Here is a 27580-nt window from a genome sequence, read left to right as displayed (position 1 = left end):
AAGCAGGCACTCAGAGACTGAAGGGGTAGGCGAGAGGGAGGGAGGCACTCAGCAGGCAGAGCAGAGAGGCAAGGAGGGAGCTCAGGGCTTGGAGCTGGGTACAGCTGCGAACACCCTGTTCCAATCCTCCTTCATCCTTCCCATCCCAGCCACCTTCCTCCCTGACAGCCACCGGAGCAGCAGCCGGACACAGACCCCTTCCAGACAGGGTAAATATTGCACGCATCTGTATTTATCTTGGGGTGCAAATCCGGGGGGAAAGGCAGCCCCTCTGGCTCTTTGTTTTTGCTGAGGGAGGAGGAGGCTGGGGGAGGGGAGGGAGACAGGGCTGGGGGAATGTGACACAGGCAAATAAGACAAACTGGAAGAAAGGAGGACAAAAGCTTTTTTACGGAGACAAAGCCAGGGGGGACAACCAACAGAGCCCCCTGCTCCCAGCTTTTGCAAGGGCATTTTAGGGGCCCCGATCTCGCACTGTCAGAGCTGTGAAGGGATTTTTTTTTCTCTCTGCATGTTGAAGTGGCTCTTATTTATTATATTTTGGTGAAGGGATTAGATCTTCGTGTGTTGCTAGACTGTTGTATTTGGGGAAGGGAGCAAGGGACTCTGCTCATTTCTGCCACTTTTAATAATATCTTTCCATAATTTTAGAACATTTTGCCCTGAGTAACTGATACTCCTTTCTCGCTATTTGTGTTATTTATTTTAGGGGTGGCCATAAACCATAGAGGCAGCCCCTGCATTGTATATTTATAAAGTATTATCTCTGACAAACAGGGTGTGTTTTTGAGGTGGGGGGGATGGTGTTGAGAATCAGCTGGGAAAATAAGTATTTCCTTTTCTGCACTGAAAAGATTGGTGGGGGAGGGAAGGGAGAGAAACTGTTTATCTGGCATTATTTCATCTTCTAAAATGAGCATAGCTAGGAATGGATAGAAAATATAACTTCTGTGTCATTTTTAATTGGCTGGTGCATTTAAAAAAATAAATCCAGTGTTAGAATCTGACTTAATTTAGTATTTTGTTTGTGGAGAACCATGGGGTGACAAGGAATTTTTCTACCTTGTTTATTTCTTTCTCCCTTTATTTTAATGCCTGTATTTGTTGTGTTGTCTTCTATCTCCCTCCCTTTTGTAACTGTGAAAGGGGGACAGAGGCCGGAGGGACCTGTATTTATATCTGATATTTTTTATGCAAAGAAAAATGTCATTTTTTTTCCTATTTAAATTCTATTTTCTCTCTGCCTCTCTCCTTATCCCCCCTCCCGTTTAAGAAAAAGCTATGTAAAGCCTTTATGGTCTGTGTACTAGGCAACTGCCCCCCGCCCCCCACTTTCAGTTTCCCCTTAATGCCAGATTCAGCCTAGCAGCCTCCATTATGTAGCGGTCAACTCTCACTGTGTGTTTAATATTCTCTGGCCTGTGGTATCCCTGGGTACATTCGGGTCTCCTAGCTATTCACGCGGGGCGGGGGTAGTGTCATTTGTATTTATCTGTTTTATTTGTAAATGGTTTGTGTGCTTCCTGGTAAAGTCTGTGCTGACATGTAAGTGGAGGGGAAGGGGGGGGTCCTGCAGCTTGTGTGTGCGTATCATGTGTTTACATAATGTCCTCTGTGTATGTACATGTTTACTATAAAATAGGATTGGAACCTATCTGTGGGTATGCAACACTGATGGGAATATAGTATTTCTAGGGTTGTGTAGTGTACTGTAGGTGTATGTGTGTAATGAGGATATTAATATATTCTACACATTCACTCATGCAGAGTGCATTCTTGCTTTCAGGTTTCATGGGGAAGGGGCTGTGAATTCCTTATGGAGAACTAAATGGTTGTCCTCTGGCCCCAAGGAATACTGCTTTGATTGATTGGAAAGCACTGGCAGGGTGGGGGGAAGGGTGCAAAGGTGTCTTTTTATGGCAGATCTGGAGGCCAGACCAGGAAGGAAAGTGGAAACTGTAGGGTGTGTGGGGGTGAGCTGGTAAATCTTCTAACCCCTGGAGCAATTCCAGGGGGTGAGTATGTTTTGGCCCTTGGCATATGTTCATCATGCTACCGTCTGTGTTCCCAACTGCAGTGTACCCTCCATGCAAGGCTCTCTTTCCAATACTGCAGCTGGGCGGGTGGGGGGGGGAGGGACATATCCATCCTTCTTTGCTCTCCCTACACCTTCTCTCCCCTCCCCCCCTGCCCCAATCCCTTATGGGGGTCTCCATTCTCCCTTCTTGGATTCCCCTTTAGGGACTGGTGATCTTGTTCCTTAGTCAGCGAGGAGGTTGTTGCACACCTGTGTGAGATAGTCCCTGAACTTTACCCCGTCTGTCCCAGGAAATGAGGTACCACAGCAGGGCATTGGTACAACCCCTGGGCACAGCCTTTGGTGAGCTGCTGGTATCTGAGCCTGGGTCTCTTGCACAGCAGTGTGGAGCACTACCTACTAAGACATGAGGCCCAGCCTCTGCAGTGTTCATAGGGCCTGCTGACCAGCACTGGGACCAGAACCTGAGCAGAGCACTAACCCTTTAGTGGCACCAAGCCTGGCCGTGCTCAGCCTCAGTGGATGGTGGGTTCAGAGTGTCAGTGTCTTTAATGCAGCTTGTGCCTTTGCTCCTATACTGGAGCAAGAGGGTGAGTCAGGTGTACGTACATGTGGTTGTAGTCTCGGAATAGCAGGCAGCGGATAAAACCGAGGCTGGTGCTGTGCCCTTGTGCAGGCACACCTGCCTCACAGGTCTGTTCCCAGGGCTGTGCCTATTTTTCGTTCTGCAGAAGTTTTCAATAGTAATGGGGCTTTGTAGTCTCTAAGCATAAGGAAGCCCAGGCGCGCAGGTAAATATCAGGCAAGGGGACTCCACCTCTTGGTATTTGCATGTGGCTTCTAGTGGCCACACACTCTGCTTTCAGGATTTGTGATACCTCCTGAATGCCTTGGTGGGATAATTTGTCCTGTGTGTCTGTGCAGCCAATCTGTTCCTCTTTCTCCCACCCCAGGAGATGGGATTACAGAAACAGCTCTGGGTTGGGGTTTATGGTGTGCCCAGAACCCCTGTCACTGGCATTATTTTTCTCTCTGCCAGAGAAGGAGACATTCCCCTCTCGAAGATACTTCCCATACCCTGCGCCCCAGCGAGGGAAAGTTCCTCTTACCTTGTTCTGAACATCTGACTCATTGCCTCCCTTTCCAAGGTGCCCATCCCCAATACACCCAGAGCCTGCGTTCTGTACACTAATAATATGGCATTACATCAACTAACTGTACAGCAGAATCCACGTTCTCTCCTCCCCTCCTTTAGACAGAGCCACATTACTTGAACAGGGGAAAGCTCGAGGTGGTGGCCATCCAGGGTGACATTTCCGGGGAGCCTCCAGAACTCCATTTGGCGAAGGTGTGCACAAAGAGATGGGTCCTGCAGTGCACCCTAAAGGTGGTAAGGCTCAGGCTGGATCTCTGGTGCGAATGAGTGCCATGGTTGTGGGCCTTCCACCCAGAGCGAAGTATAAGGAAAGTGACTAGGTTGAGTCTGGTGTCCTGCTGTGCATTTATAGGGGTAGCAGGTAAGAGCCTTGTGTTCCTAGACCATGCCAAGGTGTGTGTGTGGGGGGGAGGGAGCAGTAAAGGACACCCACTGTGGTGCATTGTAGTGCAGACAGAGGGACCCAATAGAGCAATGGAGGCTGCAGTCTGTCATAGAAATGCACTGAAATAGGAAAGTAATGCATAGATTGACTTCATTTTAATGGAACATTTCATTTATTTATTCATTTTCTTCGTTCCCCAGCCCCCTGTGGAACAGCTTGCTAGTCACAGTGGGTCGGTCTCTTGGAGCTGTAGGTTCCAAAGTACCATCTGCCACAGGGGTGCTGGTCCCATTCCTTGCACAACTTGGACTCCTTGCTATGGGATTCGTACCTAGCCAGCTTGGTCTCTGATGCTGGAGACCAGAACTCTTCCCAGTTCAGGTTACTTTAGGCTGCCATGTGTGAGGCTGGTCCTGGGGCTAATGCTGCTTCTCTGAGGCCTCTCTCCACACCATTAAACCCTCCAGTGGTCCTCCCCCTCCACCCCTTTCACATCTCTGAAGAAATAATAGAGCAGGGATTCACTCTGATTCTCCTACATGGCTGTGCAGATTGCTAAAGTGAATGGATTTGGGTCTTGTCCCTGCAGCATTCCTGGCTCTGCTGGCCTTGGACAGCCAACAGGCTGGGACAGGAAATGGATCCCAGTTTTCCTACGTGGCAGTTCAGAAGACTAAACCCTAGGACACCAAGCCTGACCCCCTGCAGAACTTGCAGCCCTGGGGAAAGGGACCTGCCAGTAAACTCCAGATCTCCTGTGCAGTCGCATGTGGGGTACTCATTAAAGTTCCTGTTTCTGTTCTGACTCTGCATTTCCTTTGCTTCCTCCCTAGTGCGACTGAACCATGGAGCTCCGAGTGGGGAACAAGTATCGTCTGGGCCGAAAGATTGGCAGTGGTTCCTTTGGAGACATTTACCTGGGTGAGTCTCTATGTTGGCCATTCTAGCCTTCAGGATGTATCTTCTAAACTCTGCTGTTTCTTCCCCGCTAATGGGGCAAAGCTGGCTTGTGAGGGGAAGGATTCTAAGGCTGATCCTCAAGGATTATGCTGAGGATGCTGGCTGCTTCTTTCGCCTTCCCTGCTGCAGGCAGTCTCCCTAAGTGAGGATGCCGAGATGTGCCAAGAGCCAATTTGGGCCAGGGAGTGGTGAAGGGAACTGGGTCTCTGGCCAAAAACTGGTTACGAAGTGGACTGTAGTGATCATATTTATCAGACTCCCACCCTGTCCCCTTCTCTCGCAAGCTTGTGTGTGTTAACCTATGGGGATTATTGGTTGTGGAAGTGGTGGTTTGGTGAAGGGACGGTCTGTTACACCAGGACAGAGAGGCTGTCCTGGTAAAATCTCTAGTGGAGGTTTGCTGGTTCCATGTTGAGTAGAAAGATACTTATAACGCCAGTCACCAGATGGGGTGTCTGAGCACAGAGCTGTTCAGGGCCAGGGGGAAGACCTCCAAGCAGTAGTATGATTCCCACTGTTGCATCGCTCAGGAACAAAGGCAGGGAGGGGTACCAGGATGAAGAGAGACCCTCCAGTACTAGCTTACATCTTGTCTATTCCTCTTCCAAACTTGTATGCTGCCCCTTAGTCTACTTCTGTTTTTAGTGGCCCAAACAATAGGGATTTGCTTGCCAGTCTATTCCACAGTCTACTAAAGCCCCTCTGATAAAGAAATAACTTCTTGAGAACTGCCATAATTTACCCTTCACTAAGTTTTTCCCTCATTACTTCTAGTTACAGACTCTTAAGAGACCACCCTGAACAATTCCTCTCTCTCTTGATATTTACACCCTTCAGATACTTGTAGGTGGTTATCATACACTCCCTTGATTGTCATGTTGCCAGGTGATACATGTTTAGCTCTTTCCAGCTTTCCTCATAAATCAGTCCACCCAGCCACTCAACCGTTATTGTTGCTCTTTTGTGAATTCCCTCCATTTTGTTGACCTGCTGAGATGCCCGGAAGCCAATGCAGATATTCTAGATGTGGTCACGCAAAGGGCTCTCCTGAGTGCTCTGTAATGTGATGCCTCTGCATAGAGGGCTTCTTTGGCTTCCCCACCACTGCTACTGTATCACATTGCAAACTCCTCTCTATCTTACTCCTGGGCTATCACCACAGGCTCTCTCTCAGCTTTACTGCTCCTCAGCTCCTGTTGAACATTGCTTTCAGAGTCTTTCTCCAAGATGAATCTGTTTTTATTTTCTGCCCATGTTTCTTGTCCATATTTATTATTTCTCTGTCCTCATGGGTGTTTGTTACTCCTCCATGTTTAGTGTCTTGTGAATGTCATGAATGGCTATTCACTGCCTTTGCCCAGGTCTCTTATAAAGATGATGGGTAAAAGCAGAGTGAGGTTCCCTGCTGTATCCCCCTGGACACTACCTCCACCTCAGTATATGGCTGTATGTCATTTATTTATGGTCCTCTCGTTAGCTGCCAACTCAGGTGACAGTGTTTGTAACAGAGTGAAGCAGGGAACAAGGTGCAATAATACCTTTCGCTTTCAAGCATGTTACGCAGTCTAAACCTCCCTTTTGAGGCAGGTAAGTACCTCTTGCAGTAGCTCAGGAGCGTGTGTGTATGTGGGTGAGGAGAATGGCGATACAGAGAGGTAATAGTTCTGATCCTTCACTCCCTTGGAGTTCATGTAGTCACCTGCACCTGTGCAAAGTGGGTGTAAAACATTCTGGAATTGTTGCACACTCACTTTGCAAGGTGTTAGTGACTAACATAAGAACAGCCATACTGGGTCAGACCAATGGTCCATCTAGTCCAGTATCCTGTCTTCCACCAGTGGCCAGTGCCAGATGCATCAGAGGGAATGAACAGAACAAGGCAATTATTGAGTGATCCATCCCCTGTTGTCCCCTCCGAGTTTCTGGCAGTCAGAGGCTTAGGGACACCCAGAGTATGGGGTTGCATCCTTGACCATCTTGGCTAATAGCCATTGATGGTCCTTTCCTCCATGAACTTACCTAATTCTTTTGAGCCTCATTATACATTGGCTTTCACAGTATCCTCGGCAACAAGTTCCACAGCTTGACTGCATTTTGTGAAGTACCTCCTTTGTTTGTTTTAAACCTGCCGCCTGTTCATTTTGTTGGGTAACTCTTGGTTCTTGTGTTATGTGACGGGATATATAACACTTCCCTATTTACTCTCCCGGGATTCTCAAACTTCATTGTGCCACGATCCCCTTCTGACAACACTGTCTCTTTTCCAAGCTGGACAGTCCCAGTCTTTTTAATCTCTCCACTTATGGAAGCTGTTCCATTGCTTTAATCATTTTTGTTACCCTTCTCTGAACTTTTTCCATTTCTAATATCTTTTTTGAGAATGGATGACTAGAACTGCACGCAGTATACAAGGTGTGGGTATATCATGGATTGAAATATTGGCATTATGATACTTTGTCTTATTATCTATCCCTTTCATAACGGTTCCAAACATCTTGTTAGATTTTTTTTTTTTGACTGCTTCTGCACATTGAGCAGATGTGGATAGTTCACTGAAAACAATACTCCAAGATCTCTGTCCTGAATGGTAACTGCTGAGCAAAGCAATGGAGGCTGTGATGCCTTGTCTTGATAGGGAAAAGGGGTATGGTTTTTAAATTGTTTTTCACTCAATCAAGTTGCTTCAACACGAAGCCGTGTTAGCTGGCTATGTTGGAGCCTAGGTGGTCCCTTCAGTTGGGGTCAGGCATGCTGTAGTGTAGAATGATGTGGATGGAGGAAGCTTACCCAGCCTCTCTCTCTCCTTAGTGAATCTCTCTGTTCACAGATCTGTCAGTGCTGCACAAGATTTGCCTAATATTTCTCTTTTGTGGCCTGGAGATAGAGGGAATGAACCGAAACAAATAAACTTTGTCTCGGTGTGAGATGAGGAACCTGGATTTGTACAGCTAAACTCCTGACCTCTCCTCTTTCACCTGACCATGCGTGGTGCAATGTGTTTTCCCCTGAGCCATGGTGCTGTGGGAAATACACGTCATGGATCTTTTTTTGGAAGAGGGGAAATATTATTTTTTTCTCACTTGCACATACATACATCTTAAACTGAGTGATTTCAAACAGTGGTGCCCCTCCCCCATCTTGAGAATGTGGGGAACAGCACCACATTGGCTGAAGATGGCCCCGACAATCCGGTAGGCATTAACTAACTTCCATAGTTCTGTAATCAGTGGGGGTGTAAACATTTGTGCAGAATGTGCAATTTGCTTTATAATGGGCTTGGTGAGGAAGTGGTTTTGATTGGATGAGTAGAAGTGAGATGCATTAGCAGAACTGGGGTGGGGGGCCCAGGACTGGAATACGGGAGCTATTGCAAGTCAGCAGTGAGATGTATTGGCAAAGCTGATTGTGGTGGTGAAGGGACTGGATTGCTTCAGAGAGGAACCACAGAAAGGAATATGAGCTGAGGAGACTGTCAGGCAAAGCATGCTGGGATGCTGGTGCTGTATGCTTGGACAGTTCCTGGTTGCATGCCCCTCCCTCACATGGAGGGAGTTCCCTTTGTTTCCCGGCCTGTTAACTCTCTCTTGCCCTAGCTGACTTCTCCCATCTGTTCAGCAGCCATCCTTTCTTCCCTCACTAAGCCGGCAAGAAAGAAGGTGGTGGAAGGGGAAGCATGTGGGGAGAGGGAAGAACGTGGCTAATAAACACCATCCTCTGTATGCATTGTGTGTGTGTTCTTTACATCTGTTACTTCTCTAAAAGGACCCCTTGTGGAGAATGTCTCCTTGTTCTGCAGGTGATGTCTCCCCCATCCCTGCCCCATTTAAAAAGCTCAAGATGAATGAATTCTGAATTCAGACAGCCCCTACAGCTGAGCAAGACTGGGGGTGTATGTTACATAGGATTGTGGATAATTCTTAAATCTCTCCAATGACTGAAGCTAGAAGTATACATAGCACATTTGTGTCTGAAACGCAATCTTCTCAGACTCTGAGATCTAGGAGCAACATCTGGGGAAGGAGGAGAATCAGAGATGTCTGCTGTCTGCAACTTCCACAAGTCTGTTGGATAGTAAAAGAGGCTGCATGGTTAATGCTGGAGCAAAGGGCCAGGAACTCTTGAATTCTTCTCCTGGGACTATCACTGACTCCCTCTCTAGCATTGGGCAAGTCATGTAGCCTCTCCATGTCTATGTCTGTGAAAGGATATGCACCTACTTCAGCAGCGTGATAGTGAGGATTATCAGCTGCTGCCCACAGAGTGCTATGAAGATGTACAGGGATCTGAGTGAAAAGTGTTTAATCAGTCACTCTGATAAGTAAAGGACTATTCTGAGGGGAGGGATAGCTCTGTGGTTTGAGCATTAGCCTGCTAAACCCAGGGTTGTGAGTTCAGTCCTTGAGGGGGCAATTTGGGGATTGGTCCTGCTTTGAGCAGGGGGTTGGACTATATGATCTCTTGAGGTCCCTTGCAACCCTAATAATCTATGATTCCCTGTTTTCCAATGTTTTGTCCAGTCTAGTTCTAAAGTGCCCCAAGCAGTGAGGCTGTTTCTACTTCCCATGGAGACTGACACCTGTGGAGAAGTCTTTGGAAAACACTGGCCCCGAAGGCCAGGTTTGGCCCTCTTGAGATGTTTACCTATCTGGCATATCCAGGTTTTGCAGAATCTAAGCTGTCATGATTTTTTTTTTAATGTCAGCATTAACTTTCATGGCTCGTTGTGTTAGTGGGTGGAGTTGAGAGGGCACAGGGAGTTGCTGCAGGGAATGAAATGGAAAGGAATGAAAGGAAGAGAGTCGAAGTGAAGGCAGAGAGACAAATTGGAAATAGCCCTGAGTGTTTCCCATTGCGTAATAATGAACCTGCCACTAAGTGACTGAACAAGCAATAACTAACTGAAAGCTTAAGCCTGGTCTACACTAGGAAATTAGGTTGGTATAACTACATTGTTCAGGGTTGTGAAACATCCACACTCCGAGTGATGCAACTACACCCATCTAACCTCCTAGACAGTGCTAGGTTGATGGGAGAATTCTCCTGTTGACCTACCTACTGCCTCTCAGGGAGGTGGAGTAGCTACGCCATGGGATGATCTCTCCCATCAGTGATCTCTCCAGTCAGTGCTGCAGTGTTTTAAGGGTAGACAAGGCCTTAGTGACTATGCAAGGGCTATGCTGTAACCTTGATCCTTGAGCACACTCCCCTCTCATATTAGTAGAAGGGGTTCTGTTGTGAATGGGGAAGGGATAGCTCAGTGGTTTGAGAATTGATCTCCTAAACCCAGGGTTGTGAGTTCAGTCCTTGAAGGGGCCACTTAGGGATCTGGGGCAAAATCAGTACTTGGTCCTGCTAGTGAAGACAGGGGGCTTTCAGGGCCCCTTCCAGTTCTATGAGATAGGTATATCTCCATATACACCTCTACCCCAATATAACACTGTCCTCAGGAGCCAAAAGATCTTACTGCATTATAGGTGAAACCACATTATATCAAACTTGCTTTGATCCACTAGAGTGAACAGACCCACCCTCCCAGAGCACAGCTTTACTGCATTATATCCAAATTCATGTGATATCAGAGTAGAGGTGTATATATAAAAGTGTAGGGAGTACATGGTCCTAAATTTACATCTGGCTCACAGATCATAATTTAAACATGGAATTTGTCTGTGTCCAAAAATGACCCTTGGCCAAATGAGTCTCAGGAAGGCCTCTCCTCCAACCCCAGATACTGAGTAAAAATATTTCTTAATTTCATCCTGTTGATCCTATTTCCACTCCCTCAGAGCACCATAAATAATTCCTCGCTCTCCTTGGTGTTTACATCCTTCAGATATTTGCGGGCTGTTGTCATGTCCCATACTCCCTCCCCACCCTGCTTAGTTCTCTCTTAGACAAGAGATATGTATTTAGCTCTTTTTAATTGTTCTTCATAAATCTGTCCCTCCAGGCCCCTAATAACATTTGTCTCTCTCACAGATTCCTACCAACTTGTCTGTCTCAGCTCTGATACTGTGGTGTCTCAGTGACATCTTTCTTCTACAGGCTGCCTCAGACTAATTTGTGTTCTGCAGAACTGCCCCAGAGGGAGTGGACTCTGGAGGCATTTGCTTTGTCTTGTGGCTCTAGGATGGGAGAAGAAATCAAGTGGTGCTTTTTTTTTCTTTTGACCATTTTCCCCCTACTTGGTCCCAGTTTTGGATGAGGGGTGTCAACAGGTGGATGGATAGATAGAAGGTGCTCTTTCTGTGTCCCTTAGCAGGGACTCTGTATTTCCTAAAGCCTGGAGTGGAAGGCAAGAATTAATTTTACCTGCCAAGACTAGCTTTAAGGTCAGGGGTTTGTTTGGGTTTTGTTGTTTGTTTTTTGCTATCTTGTCCATGTCTCTTCTATTCCTATGGCTGAATAAATTCCTTCTACCATCCCTTTCCTTCCCACTCCATCTTCTGATTAGTACGTGTGTTCTGGGGTAATTCCTAGGGCGATGGTTTTGACTGCCAGTTACCTGTGCAATAGGTAGTTAGTTTGTGTGAACTTTAGTAGTCCCTAATACCAGTACAGGGCTGGTGTTAGAGAGTGGTCTGGGATGTCATTTTTGTGGCCTGTGCACAGATCTTTCAGTTCTTACCCTTTTAGGATGGCAGGAAACAAATGGAACCCCATCTCTGTTCATATGTGGAAGGGATGGAATGTCCCTCTTCCCTTTCCCCTTCAGTCCTCCTCCCACAGCCAACAGAAAATCCATCTCAGCTGATGGCCCTGTGTACTCCTCGGCAAGATTCCTCTATTCTGTGGCAGCTAGATTCAGTTTTAAAAATATAGGGTTTTTTAAATTATTTACATCAGAGATATAGAAATACCCTGAGTATAGGAGTCCCTGTGTGGTTTATTTTACTATTGCATTCTGTTTATTTCTTGACATTTATGAAAGTCTTTGGCATATCCAAAATTGGACTGATGAACAATAATTGCACTGTAGAGTGTGTGTGTGTGTGTGTGTTGTCACCTGGTGGGCAGTTTGGAATGTTGGGATATGCACATTAATTGGATGTTTAACTATTTCAGTGTCAATTTTTTTTAGCCGTGTTGACCTATGAATTGTCACTGTAGACTTAACTTGGTGATATAGTGAGGCAGTTTGCACTTCTTAGAACTGTTGTTTCAGGCTGTCTGCAGAGTCTGCACTGGCTTCCGTTTATTTTGCCACCTCAAGATTTTCTTTGCAAACATAAGGGCTAGACACTGCATGTGTGATTTAAAATGAAAGTTTAAATTGTGGTTCACAATTCTGTGTCAAAGGGTAGATTCCAGGACAAATTCTGCAGCGGCAGCGTGGGATTTGCATAAACCTCATTGTGGGTGTCTCACTTTATTCCAAGCATGTTTCTAATCTTCATTTTGCCCTCTCTTCCTGTGCCAGGTGCCAATATTGCCACTGGGGAAGAAGTTGCCATCAAATTGGAATGTGTCAAAACCAAGCACCCCCAGCTCCACATCGAGAGCAAGTTCTACAAAATGATGCAGGGAGGAGGTGAGTTCAGGGAGGTTGCTATACCTAGTGAGAGTAAAAGTAGAAATTGTTCCAGGGCATTTTGGGGAGGAGGGAGAGAAATTACTGCTGGGTACCTTAGTGTTGGATATGTCCTTCTCAGCAAGGAATACTCTGGGCAGTGGGGAGTCACTGTGGATGTCTCTTGTCTACTCTCATTCGTGGGGTTGGTCTCCCTTTCTGCAGTTGGTATTCCCTCCATTAAGTGGTGTGGGGCAGAGGGTGACTATAATGTGATGGTGATGGAGCTCCTGGGACCCAGCCTGGAGGATCTCTTCAATTTCTGCTCCCGCAAGTTCAGTCTCAAGACTGTTCTGCTCCTGGCAGACCAGATGGTGAGTTTCTTCTAAACGTGTCAGCAGCTCAGCTCCATCCCCATACCTTACTTTTGGCTTTTCCCACCCCCTCCACTCAGTAGCAGTTCTGAGCTGCTGTAGCCCAGGCTATTAGTCTGCGTGAAGATGGAGAGGGACCTCAAGTGGCTTCCAGGGTGTTTGCTCTTGTAGAGGCTGAAGAGCCAGGCTACTCACTCACAGGAGTTGCCAGACTGGATCAAACCCAAGGTCCATGTAGCTGAGCATCCTGCCTCTGACAGTGGTCAGCACCAGAAGTCCCACAGGAAGGTTAAGAGCCGCAAATAGGCAGATATGGGATAATCTGTGCCCCTCCCCACCCAGTTAGGGCTCATCCTGATCTTGAATAGTTAAAGATTGCCTCAACGCCCTGAAGCTTAATATCCCTGCCAAACTGTCTTCCCTTCCCTCCCTGGAGTGTTAACGGTAACTTCCCCTCTGAGAAAGAGGGGAAGCGTTGGTGGGAATGGATGTGTTTCCTGTTCATCTGCTTCTCAGTTCCCATGAATTGAGGAGAAGAGTCCTTTCTTGGGCTGTGACCCTCATTGCAGAGCTCCAGAAAGCTAGCAGTTCAAGCCCACTCCCATGACTGATACTTGCCAGGCCCATCTGCCCATGCTCTCTTTTAAGGGTGGGGGTTGTAATGCCTAGAGCCATAACAAACTTCCTTCCCACTTCTTCTTCTGCTGTGTTCACCCTCCCCCTCCAGATCAGTCGTATAGAGTACATTCATTCCAAGAACTTCATCCACCGGGATGTGAAGCCAGACAATTTCCTCATGGGGCTTGGCAAGAAGGGCAACCTTGTGTACATCATCGACTTTGGCCTGGCCAAGAAGTACCGAGACGCCCGGACCCACCAGCACATCCCATACCGGGAAAACAAGAACCTGACTGGCACAGCCCGCTATGCCTCCATCAACACCCACTTGGGAATTGGTGAGCCTATTGTGGCGTGTGTGTGTCTGTGGGGATTCTGCGTGTCTGTCCGTGTGTATCATGTGCTGTAGATTGCAGTATCATGGGAGGGGCAGCAGGTGCCATAGTGAAGGTTGCATAGTGGTTTCCTTCCTAATCCCTGGATTTCAGTTGCTCATAACTAAGGCTACATTTTACTAAAAATACCCATGACTAAGTCATGGACAGGTCAGGGGCAGTAAACAAAAATTCACCACCTGTGACCGGTCCAAGACTTGTACTATATACCCCTGACTAAAACTTGAGGGCACAGGACCCCTGCTGCAGCTGGAGTGGGGGGTTGGGTGGTGGTGCGCGGCCCGGGACCCCTGTTGGGAGAGGGGCTGGAAGGCTCCCTACCCAGCTCCATGTGGCTCCTGGAAGTGGCCAGCAAGTCCCTGCAGCCCCTAAGCGGAGGCATGGCCACGGGGGCTCCATGCGCTGCCCCCGCCCCGAGCACCCTCTCCGCAGCTCCCACTGGCCAAGAACCGCAGCCAGTGGGAGCTGTGGGGGCGGTGCCTGCAAGCAGAGACAGTGCACTGAGCCACCTTGCCGAACCTCCACCTAGGAGCCAACAGACATGTTGCTGCTTCCATGGAGCCCCGCTGAGATAAGCGCCGCCCAGAGCCCTCACCCCCTCCCACACCCCGATCCCCTGCCTCAGCCCAAACTCCTGCTGCTGGTGGTGGGAGAGAGGCGCAGTGATTCAAGACTGCCACAGCAGGGGTTGGTGCGGCTGGCCCTGGGGGCTGCCCAAGCTGCTCAGGTGGCCCCCGGGCAAGCTTCACCATCCAACGCAGAAATCACAGAGTACCCGGAAAGTCATGGAATCTAACTTCTGTGATCTCCATGACAGACTCGCAGCCTTAGTCATAACTTTTGTCAGTCAATAGCAGAGTGAAATTTACATGATTCTCTGACAGTTTCACAGCTGCCCATGGAATTCTGAATACCCACAATAAAAATGATCAGATCCTTGATAACTATGCTGCTGCTTGGCAAAGCTGTGAGCAACAGAAGATTTGAAGCTATCTGCCTGCAGGCTCGGGAAGGCAGCTGTCGGCTACATTTGATTCACATTTGGAAGGTTTTCTCCAGATTCTTATGGGCTAAGAACTTAAATCCTCCAGAAACTGGTGGCTTGGGCCCCCAAAGTCACCCAGGAAAACTTTCCCCTCTCCACTGGCACTGATGATTTTCTAGAAGCCACAGAGTCTGGATCTGTTCTGCAGAAATAGAGCAGATTTGGATTGCCTTCATCTTTAATAATATGTAGCTGCAGCCTATGGAGGCTATGTATCAGAACAGGGAGCACTGTCATAGCTGGGAGTGGGACGGTTTCTCCTAGTCTGTGCTCTGTATTAAAAATACAGCCAGCCTGGAAGAACCCTATGGACCATATTTTGGCCACCCCTACTTGTGCATGTGTGTATGCATGCATGCATACATATATACATACAAATTGAAGTTCAGTGTCCTGCTTACTGAGGGTTCCCATAACCAGGGTAACTGCCACATTGGGATTACTTCATGCATGCTTCATCTACTGTGTCTGTCGGACTGGGTTTTGGGGCTACTCTGTCAGACCTGAGTGAGTGAAGGACTAATATGTCTGTTTTGCTTGTTTAATTTTCCACCATGGTCTTAAATCTTTAACCTTTGATTCTGGAGTCTAGCTTGCCTATCAGGCTGAATTTTTAGATCTTGTTTGCTCTTCAAAGTGCAGATTGCATATGCTATAAACTTGTGGCTCTCTCACAGCACTCAGCACAAAATGTTGAAGCTGAAAACATTAATCCTTGCAACAACTCCCAGAATCACTGTCCATTTAACAAGTGGAGTTGCAGAGAGAGTAAGTGATGTGTCCAAGGCTGCCTGGGAAGTTGGTGTCAGAACAACAAAACTCTGCACTTCCTGGCTCCCAGTGCTGTGCCCAGGCCATGAGACCTGTCCACTGGACAACTGACATGTTTGAGTTAACAGAGAACCTTCACTCTGAATTTTGACTTTCAGTTACTAAATGCTTGGTGTTACCATTGCCTTTGTGCAGTTGAGAGGCAAGGGAGGAACCCCTGAGTGGAATAGCAATCAAATGAGAGCCTTATATTTGACTCTGCAAGCTAAGGATTGTACATTCCAGAGTCTGGAAAGAGTGCAGTTCTCCCACCCCCCGCCTTTCCCAGAGACTGGGTTGGGAGATCTGGGAGGTTTTCCTTGGTTACCAGGGGAGTCATTTGACTATGTGGCCCTTGGTTCATACATTCCAATCAATTTTCACATGCTCTGGGGGTGAGAATCCCCTGTGCCCGTGAGAGCATCTAAAGTCTGAAATAGACACCCGGGGTGCCCAGGAGACTGACACAGAAGGGGCCTAGCATATTCTGTCTGAATAGTGAGTATGGGAAGCATGAGGGTAATAACTCTTCCCGCCACCACCCTAAATTCCTTTTATAGATGACATCAGAATGGACCCTGTTTTTCTGCTGGTCCTCCCCTGCCACTATTTCCAGTTTCATGTGCTATTAAAGACACTAATTCTGGGCTGTGCAACCTCAGAGTTCACAAAATCTGATATGAATGTGTAATCAGAAGAACATAATTTGGTGAGGAATGAACAGGGTTTGGGGGAGTCTGGCTCCCTTCCCAAGGATTATCCCAGTCACAAACGCATGGAAATAGCATGGCTTTTGGAAGGGTCAGGTGGGTAGCAGTGTGCTGGGAATCAGGGAGCCTCTGTGGCTGCAGGGAAGCAGGTCAGCTCATGAATCTTATCCAGTGCAAATCCTAAATAGCCTCCCTCTGCTCAGGCATCTGGTCCCCATGCAGTTTGCCTCCCTGCTGTCAGTTGCTGACCCAGCCTTTGTCTGGGCACCATCTCGGGGGAGGGAAGGAGTGACTAGTAGCCTGTGTCTGTGAGAGGGAGGAAATTGGCATGGAAGTAGGACAGCCGTCTTAGAAATGGGAACGGAAAGAATGGCTTTGGGGGCTTTCCAGAGGTGTGGGTCAGAGGTTATTTTGTAGAGAAGAGGATCAGTAGATTGGAGAATGTGTGGATGCTGTTCCAGGTGTCTAAGAGAAGAATGAGGTGCTGAAGATGAGTAAAAGACAAAGAGAAAGTGTGATGTAGTAGACTAAACACGGGACTGGGAACCAGGAACTCCTGTGTTCTAATCCTAGCTCTGACACTGATTCACTCTGAGACCATGAGTAAATCCTTTTCTTGCCCTGCTTTCTGCCTGTAAAATGGAGATGTGATTTTCCTACCTCTTGGGGACCGTGTGAGGCTAAAGTGATTATTGTAAACACTAAAAGTGTGCATGCAAAGAAATGTTCCTGAGTGTACATGTCCTCAGTCTTTTAGGATGAATATGGATATTGCAAAGGTTGAAGCTGTCTTGTGTTGTCTGATGTACTGTTCTATCTTATTTATATTTTATTTTTTCTTTTAATATATATTCCCAGGCAGAAACTATTAAAATGGAGTTAAAGTTGAGAGTACTTGTCAGTTTAGGGTGATATAGATTATAGGGCTGTTGTAATTATCCCAGAACTAAGAGTTATAAACCCAGGAAGCTCACAGTTAAAGTTACACTTAAAAGAAATCTAAACGTGAAGTTACTGAAATGTGGTCAGGGCACCAAAACGGTCTAGGGCCTGCCCTGTTGTGCTCTTCAGACTTCCCATGGAATTAAAACTCACTGAAATATTGTGCACAGGCTATGTTTAAAGTTGTACTTTTAAGGATTAATGGTCACTTCCTCATTGTTCTTCATAAATTAAAATTTGTCCATCTGCCTTTTGGTGACACAGCAACAAACAACCACCTACCACTATGATTAAGGTAGTTTTAGTGTTTATGGATCGAAATTAAATTAAACTGATTTTTTTTAAAGACAAATCAGACTTTTTTTCATATTGCCCTCCCCCCACATCCCCCAATCATGGTGTCACTTCAGGGCAGGGTTAAGGGGATGTGTTCATCTGTATAATAGACACTAGAGGTTTATACACTTTTTTGCTTCTATAGGCCTAGCTCATTGCACTCACTGGGGACTTCTTACCACTCTCCCCATCCTCCTCTATTTCAGGGACTCCCTGCAATTCCCTACCCCTTCCTCTTATGCCAGGGCTTTATGTATCCCATTCTCTGCCCCCATGCCAGGAGCTCTGTGAATTCTCATTTATCCCCTCCCCATTACTATTTAAGTAATTCAGAAGGTCAACATTTTAAACTGTAGGACATAGCTGAGACTGTGGGTTGATGGGAGGAGGTAACAATGTGGTGGAAGGTGCTTTAATGGCAGCCATCAATCTGTTGGAGCTATAGACAATTTCAGAGGTGGTTGAAGCTGTCAGGTGCCAGGGTCCCCAGGTGTTCTCCATTTCACCCTTTTGGTTTTTCTGATGTGTTTCTCCCCTCCCCCCCCCCCCCCAGCCCCCCGCCAATCTCCCTCCACCACCACCACCAAAAACAACAACATTATGTCCAGTGGTGCTTAGAACATTCCTTGAAATTTTGGACTTGAACACTGCATCTGAAGAAAAGTTAAATGCCATCAGGCTGAGCATAGGCCTCACTTCCCCTGGCCATTTAAGAAAAAAATCCAACAACAAAAAGCTACTTTCTTTTATGTGAAAGTTGCAAAGTCAAGCACTCAAAAGTTGAGTTTCCTGTATTATAATTACCTGTGCAACCTTAATTCAGTCCTTGGTGTGTCTGCATTATAATAGTCTCTAATTATGATGACATATTCTTTTTTCCTGAGGACCCCCTCCACCCTGCATCTCATTCAGTGCACAGAGTAGATCTGCTCTGAGGAGGAATCAGGATTGTAGTGAAGGAGGCTTGGTCGATAGTTCACCTGCTTAATTTGTTGCTGAAGTTGGAAGGTGTGCAGTAAACTAAGCTGGGGATTTCAGGAAGAGAGGATGCAATCATGGGCTAGGCAGTTGACTGCTGCCCTGGGAAAATTAGTTCTGCTTTTGACACACAGTTTCTATGAGATACTGGGAAAGTGATTGTTAAACCAAATTTTTCACAGGTGGTCACAAATTGTGTGTTCCTCATTTTCTGAGTACCCAACCAAAGATAGCTGAGGCCTGATTTCACTTGTAGCTGTGAGCACTCTTCACTCCTGCAAAATCAATGGGAGCGATGTTTCAAACATAAAGTGTGAAGCACTCTGAAAAAGTTTTGGCCTTATTCTTTCTCCATCTCAGTTTTCCGCTACAAAAATGGCATAATAGCATCTAATCTCACAGGAGTGTTTTGAAGATAAATCAATTAATGTTTGAGAAATACTCACATACTATGGAAAGAACGCCACCGAAGTGCCCATAAGGAAACGAATAACTTCGTATTCAGTATCAGAGGGGTAGCCGCGTTCCTCTGGATCTGTAAAAAGCGACTGAGTCCTGTGGCACCTTGTATACTAACAGAAGTATTGGAGCATAAGCTTTCGTGGGTGAATACCCACTTCGTCAGACCACATGCGCCTGAAGAAGTGGGTATTCACCCACAAAAGCTTATGCTACAATACTTCTGTTAGTCTATAAGGTACCACAGGACTCTGTCGCTTTTTGTATTCAGTGTCAGGTTTGAATGCTGTGTGTTCAGTAAGACCTGGGCTGCATGTTAAATGTGGAGGATGAAAAATAAATATTGAATTGGGCAGGGGTCCTGTGCAAAAAGTAGTATGTGATAATGTCATTAAAGATGGTCTCCTAATGCATACTCAAAGAGGGCCAAATTAAAGGCAACCTTAAATCTGACATTTCTTAATGCCTGAGAGCTTGACTTTGCAACCTTAATGTTCTTCTATTTTAGATCTTTTTAACATGTTTTGTTTTAAACTGAAAAACCAGGAATTCCGTCACATGAAACCATATTGACCCCCCAACTTGGCTCATCAGCAGGGTTTAGATCCACAACACAGACCTCCGCCACTTGAACTCACAGAGTAAATGGTAGCAGTAGTAGGTTCTTATCCTCTGTGTGGGCCACCCGCTAGTGGGGAATGAGACACACTCTGCCAGTGAGTTTCACAGCTACTTCCCAACAGCAGATCAATGTAGAGTCTGAGGATTCCAGGGTTCGATTGCGGGTTCTGTAGGGGAGTGTGCTTCAGTGATTTCAGACACTTCTGCTCCTAGCATGACTCTGTTCCCCGTTTCCCTCTCCACCTACCCCTCCATTCCTCACCTCACCACGTTCTAGTTAGCCCGCTTTTGCCTTATCTTCCTCATTGCTCTCGGTGCCAGCACCGAGAGCAATCAGAACCTAGGAGAGGTGGTCTTCCCACTTTCAGTTCCTGTGCCTGATTCCACAGTGATCCCCAGCTGCCAAGAGGAGCCATTGAAGGGAAAGTCCTGCTCCGCCCCAGCAGCCCGGGGCTCACTGCAGAGAATCTTCGTAGAATTTAGCTGCCAAACTCTACCACTTCTCTAGTGATCATTTGCGAACTGCAGTTATTCGGAGGCTTATAACTTGGGCAGATTGTCATGGGATGGCAAGAGGCACATCCCAACACCAGGGTGAACATCCCCCTCCAATACCAAATTTCAAGTCCCTGCTCTGAATTATGGAGGCTCTTGAGTTTCTCAGAAAAAGCACTTGGAAGATTGTTTTGCTCTTGTTTTTTAAAAATACACAAAAATGTGGTGTTTTGCCCTAAGCTGCTTCTCTGAAGTGACTGAACCATTTTTGGTTAAACTTTCCAGAAAAATTGAGCCTGAAGCAAGTGGGCAATTGGTTGTGTATTGGAAGCAAAAAAGAGATGGTCTCTTGTTTCCTCTTGCTTGCCCCTAACCACAGAGACCAATTAAGCAACTCCAGTCACATCTCGCTCCCTGCCCTTGTGTAACTCTCTTCTCCTCCTCCTTCAGAACAAAGTCGCCGTGATGATCTGGAGAGCTTGGGCTATGTGCTCATGTACTTCAACCTGGGTTCGCTGCCCTGGCAGGGCCTCAAGGCTGCCACCAAGCGCCAAAAGTATGAGCGTATCAGCGAGAAGAAGATGTCAACACCCATTGAGGTGCTCTGCAAAGGGTACCCTTGTAAGTGCTGTGCGCTCCTGATGGGTACCTTCGTAATACACATGTGCATGTACACTCCCTCTCTCATGCTAGAACCCTATGGAATCTGACCCCTTCTAGCAGAGGGAGGCATGGCACATGTCATCGAGGTACAGGGGCAGGGCCAGCGCTACCATTTAGGCAGCCTAGGCAATCGCCTAGGGCGCCAGAATAATTGGTGGGCGCCGTTTTGCCAGAGGGGGCAGCAGGCGGCTCCAGTGGAGCTGCCGCAGTCGTGCCTGCGGAGGGTCTGCTGGTCCGCGGCTCCGGTGGAGCTGCCGCAGTGGTGCCTGCGAACGGTCGACTGCTCGCACAGCTCCGGTGGACCTCCCGCAGGCACCACTGCGGTAGCTCCACTGGAGCCGCGGAGCACCGGACCCTCGGCAGGCACCAATGCAGCAGCTCCACCGGAGCCGCGGGACCAGTGCGCGGGGCGGCGAAATTACCGTCCACCTAGGGCGCTCAAACCCCTAGCGCCAGTCCTGTACAGGGGGGTGCTGGGGAAGGAACCCGGCATATTGCTAATGGCAACAGTTCGAAGGGATGAGAGAACCATGGCACTGCAGTCCTGGCACAGAAGTGCGACCCCCTTAGAAATTCCTAGGGAGCTGGTTTTGGGTGGTCTTGGTCTTTTTGAGGTGACCCAGTTTAGAGGCAGGCTGCGATGAGAAGTTTGTTTCAGGGCTCATGCTGCTGATGTCTAATGATGATGAGGTGTCTGGATCTGTGTGGGATACTGATGCCAATGTGCAGCCCATGCTGCTCTGGACTGCTGTGGCCTCTTTCTCCCCACATGGGACCCAGCTTCCCAAATCTCCATTCTGCCTATTTTGTTAATGATATGTTCTCCACTCTGGGGATCCCATGCAACCTGCATGCCATCCCTGGCTTGAAAAACAGCCAAAGAGGGGAGGCAAGCAAGGATTTCTCCCAGAGGAATTGGGTGGCTATCCTCAATGCCCAAAGCAGAGTGTTCCTTAGTGGAGAAGGCACATATTGTCTGGCTCTGCAGTGCTGCCCCTCTGGTCTGAAGCAATGCGTCTGTGGGGGGCTTAGTCCTGTGGCTGTACCTGAGGCTCGCTGCAGGGAGAGTGGAGTGGGGTAATGGAGGAGCCTCGCCAGGGTGGAGTTGTGTGTAACGATCAGCCATTATCTCTACCTCTCTCCAGCTGAGTTTTCCACATACCTCAATTTCTGCCGCTCACTGCGGTTTGATGACAAACCCGACTACTCGTACCTGCGGCAGCTCTTCCGTAACCTCTTCCACCGCCAGGGCTTCTCCTACGACTATGTCTTCGACTGGAACATGCTCAAATTTGTGAGTGGTGCAGGCCTCTGTGAGGGGCATAGTACTCCCTGGGGAGGGCAGGGGGCGGAAGCTGTGACCGCGCTTACTGAAAGCACATTAGGTGCTCGGCCCTACTGAGCAGTAAGCGGGACAGGCGTGCAGCATGGGTAGCGGGAGTGGCACTCAGCAGCATTAATTGGGAATCACTGCTGCTATCCCCTGGGGCATCAGGTCTGACTTTCCAGTTGCAGCCTTGTATGTTCTTGAGGGCTGGACTCTGACTCAGTCTGTGTCTGGCAAGTGCCTAGCACAGGGGTGGGCAAACTTTTTTTGGCCTGAGGGAATAGAAATTGTATGGCAGGCCATGAATGCTCAAAAAATTGGGATTGCAGTGCAGGCTCCAGGTGGGGCCAGAAATGAAGAGCTCAGGGTGTGGGAGGGGGCTCCGGGCTGGGGCAGGAGAATGGGGTGTGAGGAGGGGAGTGCTCTGGCTGAGGGTGCGGGCTCTGGGGTGGGGCTGGGGATGAGGGGTTTGGGGTGCAGGAGGGTGCTCTGGGCTGGGACTGAGGGGTTTGGAGGGCAGGAGGGGGATCAGGGCTGGGGCAGGGAGTTGGGGTGTAGGCTCCAGCTGGGGTGCAGGCTCTGGGCTGGGGCTGGGGATGAGGGGTTTGGGGTGCAGGAGGGTGCTCTGGGCTGGGACTGAGGGGTTTGGAGGGCAGGAGGGGGATCAGGGCTGGGGCAGGGAGTTGGGGTGTAGGCTCCAGCTGGGGTGCAGGCTCTGGGCTGGGGATGAGGGGTTTGGGGTGCAGGAGGGTGCTCTGGGCTGGGATTGAGGGGTTTAGAGGGCGGGAGGGGGAACAGGGCTGAGGCAGGGGGTTCATAGATTCATAGACTCTAGGACTGGAAGGGACCTTGAGAGGTCATCGAGTCCAGTCCCCTGCCCTCATGGCAGGACCAAATACTGTCTAGACCATCCCTGATAGACATTTATCTAACCTACTCTTAAATATCTCCAGAGATGGAGATTCCACAACCTCCCTAGGCAATTTATTCCAGTGTTTAACTACCCTGACAGTTAGGAACTTTTTCCTAATGTCCAACCTAAATCTCCCTGGCTGCAGTTTAAGCCCGTTGCTTCTTGTTCTATCATTAGAGGCTAAGGTGAACACATTTTCTCCCTCCTCCTGATGACACCCTTTTAGATACCTGAAAATTGCTATCATGTCCCCTTCTCAGTCTTCTCTTTTCCAAACTAAATTAACCCAATTCTTTCAGCCTTCCTTCATAGGTCATGTTCTCAAGATCTTTAATCATTCTTGTTGCTCTTCTCTGGACCCTCTCCAATTTCTCCACATCTTTCTTGAAATGCAGTGCCCAGAACTGGACCCAATACTCCAGCTGAGGCCTAACCAGCGCAGAGTAGAGCGGAAGAATGACTTCTCGTGTCTTGTTTACAACACACCTGTTAATGCATCCCAGAATGACGTTTGCTTTTTTTGCAACAGTATCACACTGTTGACTCATATTTAGCTTGTGGTCCACTATGACCCCTAGATCTCTTTCTGCCATACTCCTTCCTAGACAGTCTCTTCCCATTCTGTATGTGTGAAACTGATTGTTCCTTCCTGAGTGGAGCACTTTGCATTTGTCTTTATTAAACTTCATCTGGTTTACCTCAGACCATTTCTCCAATTTGTCCAGATCATTTTGAATTTTGACCCTGTCCTCCAAAACAGTTGTAATCCCTCCCAGTTTGGTATCGTCTGCAAACGTAATAAGCGTACTTTCTATGCCAACATCTAAGTCGTTGATGAAGATATTGAACAGAGCCGGTCCCAAAATAGACCCCTGCGGAACCCCACTTGTTATACCTTTCCGGCAGGATTGGGAGCCATTAATAACTACTCTCTGAGTACGGTTATCCAGCCAGTTATGCACCCACCTTATAGTAGCCCCATCTAAATTGTATTTGCCTAGTTTATAGATAAGGATATCATGCGAGACCGTATCAAATGCCTTACTAAAGTCTAGGTATACCACGTCCACTGCCTCTCCCTTATCCGCAAGGCTCGTTATCCTATCAAAGAAAGCTATCAGATTGGTTTGACATGATTTGTTCTTTACAAATACATGCTGGCTATTCCCTATCACCTTACCACCTTCCAAGTATTTGCAGATGATTTCTTTAATTACTTGCTCCATTATCTTCCCTGGCACAGAAGTTAAACTAACTGGTCTGTAGTTTCCTGGGTTGTTTTTATTTCCCTTTTTATAGATGGGCACTATATTTGCCCTTTTCCAGTCTTCTGGAATCTCCCCCGTCTCCCATGATTTCCCAAAGATAATAGTTAGAGGCTCAGATACCTCCTCTATTAACTCCTTGAGTATTCTAGGATGCATTTCATCAGGCCCTGGTGACTTGCAGGCATCTAACTTTTCTAAGTGATTTTTAACCTGGGTTGGGGCACGGGGAACAGCTCAGGGGTGCAGGCTCCAGGCGGCACTTACCTCAAGCGGCTCCTGGAAGCAGTGGCATGTCCCTTCTCCGGCTCTTATGTGGAGGCTCGTCCAGGCAGCTCTGCAGGCACTGCCCCTGCAGCTCCCATTGGAGCGCTGGAGTGGAGCCATTGGCGTGCATAGGACCCGGAGGAGGGCCAATATGCTGTTTCTGGAACGGCCCTTGACCTTGCGCCCCGGCTGGCATGCTGAAGAAGGGCAAGCCCCAGACCCAACTCCCCTGCAGGCGCTTGAGGACCAGCTTAAAACAGCTGGCGGGCCAGATGCAGCCCATGGCCTGTAGTTTGCCCACCCTTGACCTAGCACCTTCTAGCTGCTACTGCAGTCTAAACAATAACACACACCTCCCTGAGGAAACGAGCGAGGGGGAGGAGATCAGAGCCGCCTCCTCATGGGGTGGAAGGTTCTAGAGATGGGATCCCCTCTGTTCCTTTGCCTAGTCCTTGGGCCAGACTTGTTTCTTGGCATGGGTGGGCACAGGGTTTTCCGGCTTGTTCTGAAGGCTGAGCCTTTTGCGATTGAGGGGGCGATATCTGCCTTTCAGGGAGCAGCCCGAAACCCTGAGGACATGGATCGGGAGCGGCGAGAGCACGAGCGAGAAGAGAGGATGGGGCAACTCCGGGGTTCTGCCACACGGGCACTGCCACCCGGCCCCCCTGCTGGAGCCACAGCCAACCGTCTTCGCAACGTTGCGGAGCCCATGGCCTCCACACCCGCCTCCAGAATCCAGCAGTCCGGTGAGGGGAGCCAAGGCCCGTGCGAACCCAGGGTGTGTTGGGAGTGACTGGAAGGTGAGGGTGCTGAATGCATTTCTCTCACTTTCTACTTCCTTCCCTTGGACAGGAAACACGTCCCCCAGGGCAATCTCCCGAGTGGACAGGGAGCGGAAGGTCAGCATGAGGTTACACAGGGGAGCTCCTGCCAACGTCTCTTCCTCCGACCTCACAGGGCGGCAAGAGGTGTCACGGATTTCAGCGTCACAGGTGAGTCCCTGCCTGTTGCATGTGGCCTCGGCCTGTCTGCACCGTGCCCCAGATCACCTGCAGTTCTGGTGACACCAAAGTGGCTACAGGAGCTGCTGGCTAAAGTGTTGAACTGATGGCTCACGGGAAATAATGGTTTCGGGGGAAGTGGGGGATCAACAAACCCATTGCGCTAGAGGAATGTATAGAGCACTCTGGTTTGTCTCCTGCTTTCTCCCCAACCCTCTCTCTGGTTCCGCCTTCTCTGTCCACTCACACACACTCTCGCTTATTCCCAGACGAGCGTGCCATTTGATCACCTTGGGAAGTGAGGAGAAGATGTCCCCGGACCAGTGTTTGCTTAGGTGAGTGCTCTCCCTGGTGCCCCGAGACGCTGGTGCCAGCTGTTGGCCTGAAGCCTGAGTGCCGCTGTGGTGGGTCAGTGCACTTCCCTTCCCTCTCTTATCCTGGGAGGATGCCCTTTGGTCTTGGAATGGGATGCTTGAGCTTCATTAGCTGGGGATGGAGAGCAGCACTGTGGTGCTCCGTGGAGAAACCGATCCATATGTCTGGTTCAGCAGTAATGCTTGGTGGTGGTGTGTGTTTTGGAATTCATTCCATTGCTCTTGAGGGGTGGGAATGCTGTAGACACCACTTCTCCATGCCTAGGGGGCGCCGTTAAGACCAGAAAGCCATTTTGTTGCTTTCCAATTCGTGCTCTCCTGATTCATCTTTGAGGCAGTGTGATAGTGCTGAGGAGGAAGGTTTGGGCTTGAGTGGGGATGTGGAAAGGGTATGCTCCAGAAGAGCCAAGACATGTTTGTAGCCTTTTTTAAACCAGTGCATATATCTTTGAATGGGAAGTAGATGCTCACAGGGTAGTTTTGAGGGCTACTCTGTGGGGTGGGGAGAGGGAAAAAGAAATGGGTAATTTGGGGTACCAAGCTGTCATCATAGGAGATGGCCAGGGGAGCCCTCCTTTCTCTAACACTCTTCCCCTCTTTTTCTTTTAGTGTCTTCACTGTATTTTTCTTTTAAACAAAAAAACCCCAAAAACAACAGCAACAAAAAACTTAAAAAAACCCACAAAACTGTTTGTTTGTTTTGTTTTTTTGCCAACACTGAGGAGATGAGCTGCCCTCCCCGTGCTGGCATGAAACGTTTCTGAGCTCGCCGCCTGCGTTCCCCAACATGAGCGCCTCCGAGAAGCCAACGACACGGGAGCCCTGCAGAAATGCCTCTGCTGCCTTTGTGCAGCTTTCCCCCCGGCCCCACCTCAGCGCACCGTCTTCCCAGCTGACTGCACCCTGCCCTCCCTTGACTCTGCTCTTTTGTTTTGTTTTTAAAACAACTTCCTGTCTCTTTTAATTTTGGTTGATTTTAAGATCGAGTGGTTTCTAATGCAATTTTTTTTTAATTTTTTGAGGGAGCGGTTGCACTTGTTTTGCAGGAATTTCCTGGGCAGGTAGAAAATCTCTGATTCCAGCCATGGCTGGTGGTACAAGCATTAAAAGAAATGGATGGCAAGCTGTGAGAGGAGTCACAGGAAAGGCCTGCCACTTATTCAGGGATCCTTTTTCCCCAGTGGCACCTCTGCACCATGTGGGGAGTAACCGGAAGCACCAGGCATGTATAAATAAGACAAATGGTCCTGGCACGCCAAGGGTTTCTTTCCAGAGGGGGTGAGCAGTTGAGTGGAGGAGGTGAAAGTGAAGCTGAAGGACAGGGAGATTGTAACCCACTTCCCATACCGGGTGTGGGGTCTTTTACATCAGGCTGCACGTGATGTTACGTTTTGTTTTGTTTTAATTACTGAGGGAAAAGTGTGGGATCCGAGGAGAAGAGAGGGGTGTGCAGAAACTTGGGGGATGGTTTCCCTCTTCCAGCTCCACCCCCCCCCCACCCCAAATAAAAGATCAGATATCCCGGTGCATATGCACTATCCCTGACCGCCTCCTTCTTCCCCCACTTTAGTTGTTTTAAATGTATTTTAGGAATGCTCAAGACACCCCATGGTTCTTGGGTTTTAAAATGCAATGATCACCGCTGTGACATATGTCCTCTAGCTGGCGCATTGACACTAGTGTGGAGCCGATGGGGGTGTGGGTGGGGGAGGGAGGAGATTTGGTTTTGGTTTTATTCCTTTCTATTTAACACTGGTTTTTTTTTTCCCTAATTTATTTACCCCCTTACTCTCTTTTTTTTTTTAATTAAAGAGCAAAACTTTTTATTACTTTGTAATTTAAAAAAACTGAAAAAAAAAAAAACCTGAAGAACTTTGGGGGTGGGGGGGATTTTGTACTTTTTTCCTGTGTAAATATTGGACTTTTTTGAGCTTTATC

General features: G+C 48.2%; 1 protein-coding gene across 1 annotated transcript; it reads left to right on the top strand.

Moving 5' to 3' along the window:
* On the top strand, positions 1–26277 carry LOC115642620 (casein kinase I). The gene is made up of 11 exons (XM_030546266.1): positions 1–209; positions 4413–4500; positions 11960–12070; positions 12275–12423; positions 13151–13379; positions 20283–20453; positions 21641–21789; positions 24821–25013; positions 25120–25259; positions 25538–25603; positions 26252–26277. The coding sequence occupies exons 2-10, from the start codon at positions 4425–4427 to the stop codon at positions 25568–25570; spliced, it is 1251 nt and encodes a 416-aa protein (XP_030402126.1). The 5' UTR covers positions 1–209; positions 4413–4424; the 3' UTR covers positions 25571–25603; positions 26252–26277.
* The last annotated feature ends 1303 nt before the right edge of the window (positions 26278–27580 follow it).

The sequence above is a fragment of the Gopherus evgoodei genome, chromosome 1 (genome assembly GCF_007399415.2).
Source record: "Gopherus evgoodei ecotype Sinaloan lineage chromosome 1, rGopEvg1_v1.p, whole genome shotgun sequence".
Classification (NCBI taxonomy): domain Eukaryota; kingdom Metazoa; phylum Chordata; order Testudines; family Testudinidae; genus Gopherus; species Gopherus evgoodei.
Note: the sequence above shows the minus strand (reverse complement) of the source record. Positions and strands in the feature narration are given on the sequence as shown.